At 48.3% G+C, this 15,389-nt stretch overlaps 1 protein-coding gene across 1 annotated transcript in view; it reads left to right on the top strand.

The window, feature by feature from the left end:
- Positions 1–14,272: 14,272 nt before the first annotated feature.
- Positions 14,273–15,389, top strand: part of ELAVL1 (ELAV like RNA binding protein 1) — a 19,909-nt gene continuing 18,792 nt past the window's right edge. Inside the window, exon 1 of the mRNA XM_007460617.1 lies at positions 14,273–14,463. Within this exon, the coding sequence (XP_007460679.1) occupies positions 14,292–14,463 (172 nt within the window). The 5' untranslated portion in view covers positions 14,273–14,291. The remainder of the gene's footprint in view (positions 14,464–15,389) is intronic.

Genomic DNA, 15,389 nt, shown 5'->3' with positions numbered 1-15,389 from the left:
GGGCCGGGATAGGGGGGCACGGCGTGGGCACGCGCCTGGCGGCCGGGTTCCGAGGCCGGGCCCGAGTAGCCTTGCAGGCCGGGTATCCGGGGGCGGGAGAGCGAAGCCAGAGGCGAGGGAGTGGGGTGGGCGTCTTCCGCGCGCAGAGGTCACGGCCCACGGGCTCGCTCCCCCGGGAAATCCTACACATTCTTTTGTGGTCGTTGTCAGAGGACCGCGGCCGATCTGAGGTCCTCCTAGAAGTGTGCAAACCCTTCAGTACGTATGAGAGTCCTAGAAAAAAAAATTTTTTTTTGAACGCCATCTCTAACAAACAATTTTTGGGGCGTGGGACGTTTGGATTTGTAAAGTGTGTGTGTGTGTGTGTGTGTGTGTGTGTGTGTGTGTGTGTTGAAAACACAAACTGCATGCAATTGAACAATGGGGGATGGATGCTCTTCCTTTTCCGGCGTCCTTTGCTGCTAGGTTTATTAAAATGGGTTCTAATACCTACCGTGTGTAGGGCAGGTGGGGAAGGACTTCTGCAGGTGCTGCCCCTGGAGGAATAGAGCACACACACCCCCTTACTGAAAGTATTCATGGGGGATCCGGATAGCCAATGCTCCAGAAGTGGGACGATGGGGAGGAGGATTCACTAGAGAAGGGTTTCTCAGCCTTGGCACTACTGACATTTTGGGTCTGATCATTCTTGGTTTGGGGTGGGGGGAGCTGTCCTGTGTGTTATAGGATGTTGGGTATCATCCCTGGCCTCTACTCACTAGACGCCAGCAGTGTCCTCATCCCCCAGTTGTGAAAATCAAAAATATCTGCAGACATTGCCCAGAGTATCACACACATACACACTCACACGTGTGAGAACCACCACTGGACTAAATGATCTTCCACTAAAAGGTCCCCTAGCCCTATCTCTGATGCCTTGGAATCCAGTGCTCCCGAGACGTTGAACAAACTCAACTGTGGGAACCTTAGTTTTCTTATCTGTAAAATGGGATGGATTAGAATATTGCCCTGCAGATTTGTGGGTGTGGGAAGCGCCTTGCATAGTGCGTGACCTGTGCCTGGTAGACACTGAATTTATAATGTTATAAGTAGTTGACAGTAATATTTAGTGGGGATTTACTGTGTGCTTTCTACTCACAGATGTTTATCTCCAGCCCTTGAGGTAGGTGCTGTGTGTTGTAATTTCCATTTTAGGAACAAAGAAACTGAGGTTTCGATGGGTCACTTAATGAGACCAGTCTCACACAGGAAAGTGGCTGATGGCAGGGTTTGAACTGAGGCCCTCTGACTCAGAGTCCTTACTCTTAACTACTGGGGTTTACTGTTCTTATAATCCCAGGGTCTGGGGGACCCCTAGAGACATTCCATTCAATTGTCATTGAGCATTTTCAGTGTGCAAAGCTCTGTGATGGGATCTGTTATAAAATTCTGCGACTTCAAGGCCCATGAAGAAGCCAAGTTATAAGGACATCTCAAAATGTGGAGATAAATCACGTTTATGTTGAAGCACTTGGTTTTGAGGAGGCGGAGTTTCAGGTTGGATGTGTTCAATCTGAGGTCATGGGGCAGCAAGTGGAAAATGAGAGGAGAATTATGAAAATACCATCTTCCTAATGCCTTGCTTTTGCCTCTCTCACTCCCGCCTCCCATCTCTATCATCTTTCCACACTCCAGCAAGAGCTGTCTTTTTTAAATGCAGATCTGGTTCTGTTACTTGCAATTAAGAGTCTTTGGGTGGAAAAAAATTAATTTTTTAACCTCTTTAGGTGGCTTAAAAGCTAAAGTTTGGGGTCCCAGGTCTTGCATTTTCTAACGCTCCCCTCCTTTCTGAGTTCACCTGCACATAGGCCCTAAACTCTTGACACCCTCTGCCTGTTGCCCCCATTGCCTGGAATGCCGTTTTCCTCCACCTAGAGATCTCTTTCTCATGCTGTGTGGCCCAGGTCAGAGCTCACTCACCATTTGAAGCCTCCCCTGACTGCCACTCTCTACCCACGCTGGAGTCAACTGTTACCTCGCCTGTGTTCCCATCTGATTCAATGGAATCAAATTAAATGCTGAATGGTGAAAGAAGTGCAGTTACCTCCTTTCACCCCTAGGTGGAAGTAGTGAAGCAGCGAGGCCGACCTGAGATTTTGGGTCAGGGGAAGACCAGAGGAAACCAGCCTAGGGAAGGGAAGTTAGTCTTGCTTCCCGCCTTTAACCAACTCTCTCCGCTCCGCTACTGTGTCCCAGGTCCCGTGCTAGGCTCTGGGGAGGCACTGGTGATTGCGATGTGTGCATAGATCGTTTTAGCCCACTCTGTTGAGTGTGGTGATTGTTATGCGCTGGCTGATGGAAGCACAAAAACTGTTAACCTAGCCTTGGTGGGCAAAGGAGATCACAGAATGCTTCCCAGAGGAGATGAAGCGTGAGGGGAGGAGTTAGCCAGGCCAAGACTGTGGGGGAAGGGCTTGGCAGGAGACTGGGACAGCATCCGCAAAGGCACGGAGGTGGGAACATCTAGGTTTGTTCAGGGAACCACATGGGGTCTGGTATCTCAGAGGTAAGAAAGGTGAAGTGAGGGGCGGCAAGAGGACTCGCACAGCTGGTGTGCAGAGGGCTTGGCTGTTGGCCTATAGGCCAGGGCAAGGGTGTCTGTTGGGCAGTTTCAGTCCACAAAGTGAAGGGGTCAGTTCTGCACGCTGGAGGGGGATATTGCTGAAGGCCGGCAAACCATTGAGGAGGTGATTACTTTCCCATAAAGCAGAAAAGTTGGTAATATGACCCAGGGCTGTAGTCGGGAGAGAGAGGGGGCGGGTTTGAGACACGGTTAGGGGGTAAAGGACACAGGGCTCAGTGGGTGTTTAGCTGTGGGATATGAGCTAGAGAAAACATGGGTGGATGATTCTGGGTCCCTGCCTGAGTGCCTGGCAGATGGATACGGTCACTAAGAGAAACAGAGAAGGCAGGAGAAGGAGCAGTTTAGAACGTAGACGTGGACAAAACAGCGCATCACTCGAGTAGGGTGCGCGTACGTGTATATACAGACAGGAAGTGGGAAGGTGGCAGAAGGTACTGTCTGTGTCCATATGTGTTGACGGGACTCGCTCATATGATCACTGTCCATCCTCACGTGACCCAGGGCCTCGCGTGTACTGGCCAAGTCAGTGAGCACAGTTTTATAGACTGAGCCCACGTAACCTTACTGCTTGCTCGTTGTTGTGGGGAACAGGGAGAAGTGGAAGAAATTGCCTCCTTGAGGAATTTACACCCTGAATTGGGGAGAAAAGACATAGATGTGTGAGATTAAAGTAATGAAAGGAGGAAGCCGTGAGTGGTGACAGCATCGAGACTATTGAAAGAAATTATTGTCCGTTGCTTGGGTTTTGTTCTTGATGAAAGAGCCGGTGTCCAAACTGGTCGCTGTGACCAGAGAGGCATAGGCAAACAGTTTCCAGGTGCGGCCAGCAGCCCGAGTGAGTAAGAAACGAGGCGAGTGCAAACAGGTCCAGAAGCCTGAGGGGACCAGTTTGGGCAGGCAGAGGGGTAAAGAAGGTGGACTTGGAGATAAATCTAGAAAAGTATGCCATGGTCAGGTGGTAGAGGGTTTCTGGGCACGGTCAAGAGGTGAGCTCAGAAGATCGCTTTTCAGAGTGAGAGGTTAGGATGGACAGACCAGTCAAAGGCTTTTGCGGTACTGAGATGGTCTGGTACTGGCCTGAATTTGAGGGTTGGGACTGGGATTGCTTCTTTATCTTATACACACACTGCCTTGCTCGTGCTGGCACGTGGTCGCACTCCGTGTGTGCTGGGCGAAGGAAGAGTTAGGAAGGAGCTCAGAAGTGACTGGATCCAGCTGCCCATCAGACAGGCATTCATGCCAGAGGAAAGATTTACAGGAGAGGGAACAGTCCAGAGCAACCCAGTGGCAAGACTGATGTCACCACGAACAGAAATGGGGAGACAGAAGGAACAGGAGTGATCTGGAGGGAGGAGACCAAATGACTCTCGGTTCGAAATAATCGTGTGGCGGGGAGACCAGTTAGGAGTCAGTCTAGGCAAGAGGTGACAGGGACCTGAACAAGGATGATGGCCGTGAGATGGAGGGAGAGTGAGACATCTTAGATGTAAAACTGGCAGAACTTGGTGCTTACTTAGGTTTGGGGGATGGGCAGAGGTGGCCTGGGGGACAAGTGCGTGCGTGTGCCACCAAATGAAGTAATTCGGGGGAGGAGGAGGTTTGAAGAGGGGGACGAGGACAGGTGAAGAGGAGATGAAGGTGTTTGCAGCTGGAGGTGGGGAGGGCAGGGAGACACGCGCTCACCTTGATTTTGTTGATAAAGTAAGAGTAGGGGGACAAGACTTGAATAAGGTTCATATCTTTGGTGAACAGATAAGGAGGCCTGCTGATTCGTCCAAGGTTACGTGTGCGGCTGGTGAGTGATTGAGCAGGACTACCAGCGAGATCTTCCACGTTCCTTGGGGCGCTACGCTCGTGGGCCCAGGCTGGTAGAACCGCATGTGGCTTCCGTGGAGCCCAGGCCCATTAGAAATGGCCTCAAAGGTGTGGATCGGTTCCAGGGTCCCAAGAGGAAAGGGTCAAAGTGTTCCTTAGTAAACCTGAGGTGAGTGGTGAAGTGGGCGCTCACCAAGTGTCGGGAAGTGTGCTGAGAGCTGCAGAGCAGTGGATAACACCCCAGTTTGCAGGCAAGGAAACGGAAGCTCAGGGAAAGGAAGTGACGTCCCCACAATGGTTCGGCTGATTAGCCGTAGGGTTAGTGTTGGAACTCAGGTCTGTCAAAGCCGGTGGGTTTTTCCCGCTGTGCCATGTTGCTTTGCAGTTCCCTGTGAGAGCCCTGGAGGGCCCTTGACCATCCAGAAAGAAGCCAGGACTCCTAGAAGGGCTCTGGGTCTGATCAGGTCCCCTTGGGACCCATGGGGCACTTTGACTGGGCCAGACACTGGGCTGCACCGATGGGCACCTGCTCTGCCCCTCCCCTGGGCTTCTCAGGCTGGCAGGCGTGGAATTGCTGTGACTTAGATGAGCTGCCCCCACTGGGCAGCTTTCCCTTCTGTGAGCGGTGGGAAGGGACGAGTAAGGAAACGTGGATTGAGTCGACCTGAATGAGCCCTCACCTTGCGTAGCACTTATAATTGGGTCAGGTGGTGCCTTCAGTTTCTTTCTGGCACCACGGCGTTTCTTGGGTGACCTTGCATTCCTAAGACTTTTACCTTGAAGAACTCAGGACTATACATCTGGAAAGGACTGCAGAAATAATTGAGTCCAAGCCCTGTCGTAGGATGTGTGAAGTGTCAGGGTTGAGCCTGAGGTTATATTTGACTGTTCTAGTTTTGTTCTGGCCCAAGTAGTTTAGAAAGCCAGCTCTGTGACTATAAAATGAGACAGATTCTCATGGGTGCCTGATGGAATCCGGTCTTGCTCTTTTACATAGGTACCATCTACACATGTTTTTATGTCGTTTATATTTATATATATACATACACATGTACACGTACATAGATGTTGTATCTGTTCCTTATATACATAGTAGGTATACTACTGATGTGAACAACATCTCTGAAGTCACACAGACAACAGGATCGCTTAAAATAGTGCAGTAGGGCTGAAAACCCTGAGAAATCATCCTAACAGGACTTCTGCATGGTATATCTGTTACCAGAAACATTTCCAAATCAGCAGGAATTGCTTTGCTAAACTAAGTTTCCCTTTTGCTCCCTGCAATTGACTTTGATTCTGTGGGTTGGGATGGGATGGGATGATTCTAAAAAGGTAAGATACTAAGTGTATTAATAGACTGTCAGTACAATTTCCAGCCACCCTTCTTTAATGTAAAAGAATGCACCAAATACACATGATTCCCAGGTGAGTCTGAGACCCTGTGTCTGTCCCTCCCTCCTTTGTGTGCCTGCATGATGCACCTACATTTTGCCAGGTACCTTCGGTTTACCTGGGGACCCTTGGCCTTGAAGCCTTGGGCCTCAAGGCTTTCACCAGTGCTGTGGGTGAAAAGCAACTAATTACGAGCTGGAGTGATTCATGCAATAATAAAGGTTCACGCCAGTGGTATACGAGCACTGAGAACTAGAGCAACCAAGCGTCCTGGGAGACTCTTTAAAGACAAGTGAGGAGGTGGTGGAGATGGCGGGCAGTCCCTGCCAAGGGAGCAGCCGTAACAAAGGCACAGGAAGATGAAGGTCTGCGGCGTGCTGGGGGAGCTCAAGTGAGGGCAGAAGGGGGACAAGCAGGGGCCATTGCAAAGGGCCTGGTGTTTCATCCTTGAAAGACTGCTCTGTAGCCACAGCTCAAGGCCTGGCCCTGCCACTGATTAACAGTGTGATGACTGCCCCTGAGCAAAGTCATGTAACCTCTGAGCCTCAGCAGGTGGTGACCCCACTGACAGGGAGAGCCAGGGGAGGGGCTAGCTTGATGGGGCTGAGTGCGACAACCTGGAGGAGTCCACAGGACAGCCACGCGGAGAGACACGCTGTGTGAGAGGTGGCCATGACTGGGAGTCATTGATTGTCAGGCAGATGCCAAGGCCAGGTTGTAGTTGGTACTTGTGGGAACAGAGCTGGTTTGGGCCTGGATCAGATATGCAGGTTTGGAAAGGTCAGGGGAAGGGGCCTGGATGGCAGGGTGGCACTGAAGCACGGAGAAACTGCTCTTGGTGTTTGGGTTCTTCATTGTTGCCAGTTGACCAAGAATGGGGCCCGCAGGGGGCTGCTCAGCCTTGGCTGGGCCCGTCAGTCATGAGGAGTCACCATACCGAGGAGCAGGGCAGTCGTGCAGAAGCTTCACTTCTTAAATCTTTTAAAATTTATTTTTTAATCCAGTTTTTGGTGTAGGGTTGAGTTTTGATAAATGAGTAACCACCACCATGATCGTGATATTGGAAAATTTTATTGCCTGGGAAACAAAACTATTTCCTCATGCTCCCCCTGTGTCAACCCTTCCCCTGCTCCCTGCGCTTAGCAACCACTGATCTATCCCTGTGATTTTGCCTTTTCCAGAATGGAATCATGCAGTAGCCTTGAGTCTGGTTTGTTTCATTGAGCAAACTGTATTTGAGATTCATACAAATTGCGTGAATAGTAGTACCTTTGTATTGCTGAGTAGTATTCCATTGTATGGTGTACTATAGTTTATCCACTGAAGGTTTGAGGGACATTTGGGTTGTTCCAGTTTTTGGTGATTATGAAGAAAGCTGCTCTGCATGTAAATCAAAGAAGTTAAGACACCACCTCACACCATACACAAAGATAAATAAAGACTTAAATATTAGACATGGCACCATAAAACTTCTAGAAGAGAACATAGGCAAAACATTCTCTGACATAAATTGTACCAATGTTTTCTTATGTCAGTCTCCCAAGGCAATAGAAATAAAAGCAAAAATAAACAAGTGGGACCTAGTCAAACTTATAAGCTTTTGCACAGCAAAGGAAACCATAAACAAAATGAAAAATACAACCTACAGACTGGGAGAGAATGTTTGCAAACAATGCTACCGACAAGGGCTTCCTTTCCAAAATATACAAACAGCTCATACAACTCAATAACAAAGAAACAACTCAATCGAAACATGGGCAGAAGACCTAAGTAGACATTTCTCCAAAGAAGACATACAGATGGGCAATAGGCATATGAAAAGGTGCTCAACATCGCTAATTATTAGAGAAATGCAAATCAAAACTACAATGAGGTACCACCTCACACTACTCAGAATGGCCATCATCAAAAACTCTACACATGGGACTTCCCTGGTGGTGCAGTGGTTAAGGATCCACCTGCTAATGCTGGGGACACGGGTTCGAGCCCTGGTCCGGGAAGATCCCACATGCTGCGGAGCAACTAAGCCCATGCGCCACAACTACTGAGCCTGCGCGCTAGAGCCTGTGAGCCACACCTACTGAAGCCCGCATGCCTAGAGCCTGTGCTCCACAACAAGAGAAGCCACCGCAATGAGAAGCCCATGCAATGCAACAAAGAGTAGCCTCCACTCACCGCAACTAGAGAAAGCCTGCGTGCAGCAACGAAGACCCAATGCAGCCATAAATTAATTAATTAACTTAAAATATATATATTTAAAAAAAACTCTAGGGCCTCCCTGGTGGTGCAGTGGTTGGGAGTCTGCGTGCCAATGCAGGGGATGCGGGTTCGTGCCCCGGTTCGGGAGGATCCCACATGCTGCAGAGCGGCTGGGCCCGTGAGCCATGGCCGCTGAGCCTGTGCGTCCTGAGCCTGTGCTCCGCAATGGGAGAGGCCACAGCAGTGAGAGGCCCGCGTACCGCACCAAAAAAAAAAAAAAACTCTACACGTAATAAATGCTGGAGAGGGTGTGGTGAAAAAAGGAACCCTCCTACACTATTGGTGGGAATGTAAGTGGGTACAGCCACTTTGGAGAACAGTATGGAGGTTCCTCAGAAAACCTATAAACAGAGTTACCATATGATCCAGCAATCCCACTCCTGGGCATATATCCAGACAAAATTCTAATTCAAAAAGGGACATGCACCCCTATGTTCATAGCAGCACTATTTACAATAGAAAAGACATGGAAACAACCTAAACGTCCATTGACAGATGAATGGATAAAGAAGATGTGGTACATATATACAATGGAATGCTACTAAGCCATAAAAAAGAATGAAATAATGTCTTTGCAACTACATGGATGGACCTAGAGATTATCATACTAAATGAAGTAAGTCAGAAAGAGCAAGACAAATATCATATGATATCACTTATATGTGGAATCTAAAATACGGCACGGGGACTTCCCTGGTGGCACAGTGGTTAAGAACCCGCCTGCCAATGCAGAGGACATGGGTTCGAGCCCTGGTCCGGGAAGATCCCACATGTGGCTAAGCCTGTGCGCCACAACTACTGAGCCTGCACTGTAGAGCCCTCGAGCCACAACTACGAAGCCCACGTGCCACAACTACTGAAACCTAGAGCCCGTGCTCCGCAACAAGAGAAGCCACCACAATGAGAAGATCGCACGCTGCGATGAAGAGTAGCCCCTGCTCGCCACAACTAGAGAAAGACCGTGCGCGGCAGTGAAGACCCAGTGCAGCCCAAAACAAATAAATAAATAAAAATTTTAAAATGATAAAATATGGCACAAATGAACCTATCTACAAAACAGAAACAGACGTACGGACATAGAGAACAGACTGTGGTTGCCAAGCGGGAGGGGAGGGATGGAGTGGGAGTTTGGAACTAGCAGATGCAAACTATTATATAGAGAATGGATAAACAAGGTCCTACTGTATAGCACAGGGAACTATATTCAATATCCTGTAATAAACCATAATGGAAAAGACTATGAAAAAGAATAAATAAATAATAAAAACCGAGTGTTAAAAAAATGCATAGTGCTTCCCTGGTGGTGCAGTGGTTGAGAGTCTGCCTGCCGATGCAGGGGACACCAGTTCGTGCCCCGGTCTGGGAGGATCCTGCATGCCGCGGAGTGGCTGGGCCCTTGAGCCATGGCCGCTGAGCCTGCGTGTCCGGAGCCTGTGCTCCACAACAGGACAGGCCACAACAGTGAGAGGCCCGCGTACCGCAAAAAAACAAAAAACGAAACGTAACAGCCACTGTGGGAAACAGACTGGCACTTTCTTATGCCTAAACATCCTCTTACCATATGACCCAGCAACCTTTTCCTAGTCCTCACGTACAAGAAGTAGTTTTGTTCATATAAAAACCTATGCGGTACCGTTTATAGCAGCTTTATGCATTTTTTTCCCCTTTTTTTTTTCTTTTTTTTGCGGTACGCGGGCCTCTCACTGTTGTGGCCACTCCCGTTGCGGAGCGCAGGCTCCGGACGCGCAGACTCAGCGGCCATGGCTCATGGGCCCAGCCACTCCGCGGCATGTGGTATCCTCCCGGACCGGGGCACAAACCGGTGTCCCCTGCATCGGCAGGCGTACTCTCAACCACTGCGCCACCAGGGAAGCCCTGCTGTAACGTTTTTACATTTCCACCAGCAGTACATGAAAGTTCTAGTTTCTCCACATCCTCACCAGAACTTGATATTGTCTGTTTTGTCGTCATTGTTTGCTTGCTTGCTTGTTTGGTTTCGTTTTAGGCCTCCTAGACGGGTAGTGGTATTTCGATGTGGTTTGTTTGTTTGTTTGTTGGCAGCACCGCACGGCTTGCAGAATCTTAGTTCGCTGACCAGGGATTGAACCCGTCCCTCGGCAATGAAAGTGTGGAGTCCTAACTACTAGAGCACCAGGGAATTCCCTTGATGTGGTTTTACTTTGCGTTTTCCTAATAACTGATAATGTTGAGAAACTTTTCATGTGTTTATTTGTCCTCCGTATATCTTCTTTGGCTCAGTATCTGTTTACATCTTTTGCCATTTTAAAATCGGGTTGTTTGTTATTGTTAAGTTTCAAAGGTTTTTTTTAAAAAAGTATGTTCTGGATACAAGTCCTTTTTCAGATATGTGATTTGAATATTTTCTTCCAGTCTGTGGATTATAGTTTTCCTAGCAGTGTCATTTGCAAGAGCAGAAGTTTTAAATTTTGATGATATCCAGTTTGTCAATTTATTTTAAATGAATTTGGCTTCTGGCGTGGTATCTAAGAACTCTTTGCCTCACCTGGTGTCACAAAGATTTTCTCCAAGAAATTTTTCTGTTGTTTACATTTTGGAACAAAGGTCGGCACACTTTTTCTGTAAAGAGCCAGATGGTAAATATTTTCAGCTTTGTGAACCATATGGTCTCTGTCACAACTACTCAGCTCTGTCACTGGAGTGCAAAAGCTGCCATAGACAATTCATAAACAAATGAGAGTAGCTGTGTGCTAATAAAACTTTATTTATGAAAACAGGAGGTGGACTGAACAAATTTGGCCTGCAGGCCATGGTTTGCCAACCACTGTTTTAGGAAGCTAACTTTTTACCAGGTATAGAGGACACCCCACTCTGGATAACGAGAATGGGGTAATTACTGCCCAGTTTATCTTCCATGAAAGCAGGGCGAGGGAAAAGGCAGAAGAGTGGATGCCTAACTCAGAACAAGAGTGAAGAGAGAGGGGGATAAAGGAAAAAAAGAGGAAGGAGGAAGAAAAACGTTTGAGTCACATTTTGAGCAAACTTCAGTGTGCATTAGAATTCTTCAGTTAACCCTTGTACTTTGGTTCAGGCTTCAACAGATGTTTTTGTTTGTTTGTTTGTTTTTGAGCTAATGATCTATCTTAAAGTCTTATGGCCACAGAAGGTTTAATAGATTTGTGGAGTTTTTCCTTATTAAACCCGTTAATGCCATGCTTTCTACTGAAAATTGTTATTTATTGAACCATCCCCCACTAATAACATACTTAGATTGTGTTCAACACTTTACCAGCCATGGGGTTGGTGTGTTCCTCGCACATATTTTCCTGCATATGTATAATTATTTCTGTAGAGCAGTTTCCTACAGCTCTGAGTCAGAGGGTAGCATTCACATTAAACATTTTGATAGGACCTGCCATGTTATCCTTCCAAAAGGTTGTACCATGTCACACTCATATCGATGGTGTATAAGGGTGTTTTTTCCCCCTTATCCTTACTTACACGGGGTTTTATTCATCCTGGATTGTATTCCATCTGACGGACACAAGGTAGCGTCTCTTTTTATCTTGCATTTTCCTCATTGTTTGTAGACTTGAGCTTCTTTTCATGGCTTATTAGTCTATGAATTGCCAGCATCTATTAGTTGCAGCTCATGTATTTTGTCCACTTCTCTGCTAGTGATATGCGGGTTTTTTCTTTTTAATTTGCAGATGCCCCAAATCAACTTTTCTCAACCTCAGCAGTACTGACACTTTGGATTAGACCATTCTTGGTTGGGGCTGTCCTGTCCTGTCCTGCCCTGTGCTTTATGGAGTATTTAACAGCATCTCTGGCCTCTACCCACTAGATGCTAGTGGCCCAGCACCACCCCCCAATCCTGATAGCCAGCAGTGTCTCCAGACACTGCCCCTGTCCCAGGGGCTGGGGGGTGGGGAGGTGGGCAGAATCGCCCAGTGTGAGACCCACAGCTCTAAATAAGATGATAGGCAGCAGGCATTTTCTCCCAGTCTGCTGCTTGTCTGTGTGTGATGCGTTTGCCGTCCAGAAGTTTGTAACCTTATGAAGTCTAAGTTTCCAGTCTTTCCTTTTATGGCTCTTGATGCTGAAATATTTTATAAAGAGCAGGAAGCATAGAACATTTTCAAATAAATAAAAGAAATACTGGGAGACTGGACTAATTTTGCATGTTGTGTACGGTCTGAAGCAAGTGAGAGGGTGGGAAGGTAGAGAAGACCTGAATGTCTCCACCAGGAAACAGGGAACCAGACCTGATTCCTCTCTGCTTCTTGATTCGGGGCAGGTGGGAAATCCTGTGCAGGAGATGTGTTCAGGTTTCTATATAACCGCTGGCAAGGCTATTTTTAGAGGAGGCTAAATGCTCCTGACACTGGGCACTGGGTTGTTGTTTTTTTGGTTTTTTGGGTTTCTTTTTTTTGGCTGCTCTAGGTCTTCATTGCTGTGCATGGGCTTTCTCTAGTTGCGGCGAGCGGGGGCTACTCTGTTGCAGTGCACAGGCTTCTCATTGCGGTAGCTTCTCTTGTTGTGGAGCACGGGCTGTAGGCGTGCGGGCTTCAGTAGTTGTGGCTCACGGGCTCTAGAGCACAGGCTCAGTAGTTGTGGCGCACTGGACTTCATTGCTCTGCGGCATGTGGAATCTTCCCGGACCAGGGCTTGAACCCGTGTCGCCTGCATTGACAGGTGGATTCTCGACCACTGTGCCACCCGGGAAGCCCTGGGCACTGGGTTTTGAAGCATAAAATCAGAACTAGGCAGTAGGAATTTGGAGAAAGGAGTGAGCTGCTCCCCTGTAACCTACCCCGACTGATGGGCAGCAGGGCCTTTTTCTCAGTGATGACATTTCAGCCCCACGGGGTGCCTATTTCTTTAGAGGCAGAGACACAGGACATCTTGGACGAGGCAGCCGCAAAGCAGTGCCTGTGAGCAAAACCTAGAGTGAGTGGCGCTTCCAGAAGAGTGGTCTTGAGCTGACTCTAGTCCGAAGCCATCACTGTGCTCTGGTATTTGTCACTGAAAGTAAAGATTTGTGCAGGCGGCTAAAGGTATTCCAGAGCCTGCCAGCTTTGGAGACCAAACTCCTATAACAGGAAGAGAAATCTTAACCTCTTTCTTGGCTCAATTGCTCTGTCTTGGGAATAAAGGGGCACAGAGGACCATTACCTGCCTGCTAGAGTACAGACAGCGTGTCTGGGTGGGGTGCTCAGGTGCACCTCGCAGGCTCCTCCGTGTACAGCTGCATCAGTAGTGCACGTGGAGATGATAGAAAGCAATCAGAGATCTTTGGAACGTTCTCAAGACAACCCACTTTCCCAGAGGCTTGAATTGTGGTGCTGGAATTGTTTGTAGGTTTGTTTCTTTAAGCCCTCTTGGTAAGTGGAAATGGTTGGACTTGGGCTTATTTTGTTTTTGTTTCGGTAGACATTATTTTTAGAGCAGTTTTAGGTTTACAGAAACATTGCGAAGAAAGTCCAGAGTGAGTTTCCATAAACCCCTCCTCCAACACAAAGTTTGCCCTATTATTAAATCTTGCCTTCGTGTGGTATTTTGTTGTAATTGATGAGCCATTGTTATTACGTGCTAGCTAAAGCCCAGGGTTTGCCTGAGAGTTTACTCTTCATGTTATATGTTCTGTGGGGTTGGACAAATGTATAATGACATGTATCTACCATTACACCCTCATACAGAATAGTGTCACTGCCCTGTAAAACCCCCTGCGCTCTGCCTATCCACCCTCCCTCCCCGCAACTCCTGGCAACTACTAATCTTTTTGCTGTCTCTCTAGTTTTGCCTTTTCCACAATGTCGTATAACTGAGACCCTCTAGTGTGTAGCCTTTCAAGCTCTTCTTTCAGGCAGCAGTGTGCATGTAAGGTTCCCCCATGCCTTTGTGGCTTCCTAGCTCCTTTCTTTTTGGCACTGAATAACACTCCATTGTGTGCATGTACCAGACAACTGGCGTGTGTTTCTCCATTCACCTACTGAAGGGCATCTTGGCTGCTTCCAGTTTGGGGGCAGTTATGAATAAAGCTACTATAAACATCCACATGCAGGTTTTTGTGTGGACATAAGTTGAACTTCTAGTGTTGAAAAGAAAAATGTCTAAATGCAACACAGTCGCGAGCGTTGCCTTAATATCCTGCATTATGAACATTTGGAATTTACTTCCCTTTTTTTTTCCCCCTGCAGATTTAAAAAAAAATACAATGTCTAATGGTTATGAAGACCACATGGCTGAAGACTGCAGGGATGATATTGGGAGAACAAATTTGATTGTCAACTACCTCCCTCAGAACATGACCCAGGATGAGTTACGAAGTTTGTTCAGCAGTATTGGTGAAGTTGAATCTGCAAAACTTATTCGGGATAAAGTAGCAGGTAAAGAAACGAGCCATTTTTGTAAAGGGGGTACGTGTGGCCATCCTGCTAAGCACTGTCTTCTTTGCCTGTGACCCTGCAGTGCTCCTCAGCCAGGAAGAGCCACAGCCTTGAAATGATAGCTGTGACGTTTCATTTTTATCTCAACTCTGTTTTGCCCCCACCCAGGTGTAAGACTGGACGTAGGTTCCCCAAAGAGAAAAATCCATCATAAGATAGAGAGTATATACAAAACACAACGGTGGGAGGGGAGGGAAGATGAGGAGACAGGAGAACAGGGACACTCTGAGAGCTGGAAGGGGCGTGGTGCCACGTGGGGAAGGGACTCTGTCCAGCGCCCTGCCCGGGGCAGGCCCAGGCAGGTCCACCCTGTCTTCCCAGGCTCACATACAAGGTCAGGCCCGCAGCAGAGCACTGAGTCCCCTGTGGGCTGTCCTTTGTTAGGTTTGGGCCACCCTGACTGTCTGCTGTTGTGCTATCAACTTAACATCTGAAACTGAGGTTGCACTCTCAGGGGGGCTGGAGCAGGGCAGCGGGTCATGGGCGGGCTGTGGGGTTGGCAGGCTGGCTCAGAGCCCCACCCTCCCACCCCGTCGCAGTGTCCCCATCCATGAAGTGGGGATGGTGGCTCCTACATCCTGATGCTGCCAGCTGCCTGAGGGTTTGCACAAGGCCCGGTGCCTGGTAAGGCCCTCCCTACAGAGAGACCTCTGTTCTGAGAGCGTGGTTTCAGGGGCTCTGGAGAAAAACATGGGGAGACCAGGGGCTCCGAAGCACTTCTTCCTTTCTTTCCTCCCCAGGGAGGAACGTTTTAGGGAGCCTCCTCCTCTCTCTCTTCCCCTCCTCCGCCCTCCTCCTCTTCTTCCTCCTGGACTCTGTGTAACTGGGCTGAGGAATGGCCGGTCCTCTCAGGAGGGCTCTGGCTG

This window comes from Lipotes vexillifer, unplaced genomic scaffold (assembly GCF_000442215.2).
Source record: "Lipotes vexillifer unplaced genomic scaffold, Lipotes_vexillifer_v1.1 scaffold1011, whole genome shotgun sequence".
Lineage (NCBI taxonomy): Eukaryota > Metazoa > Chordata > Mammalia > Artiodactyla > Lipotidae > Lipotes > Lipotes vexillifer.
The sequence above is the reverse complement of the archived record's forward strand: the minus strand, read 5'-3'. Positions and strand labels throughout refer to the sequence as shown.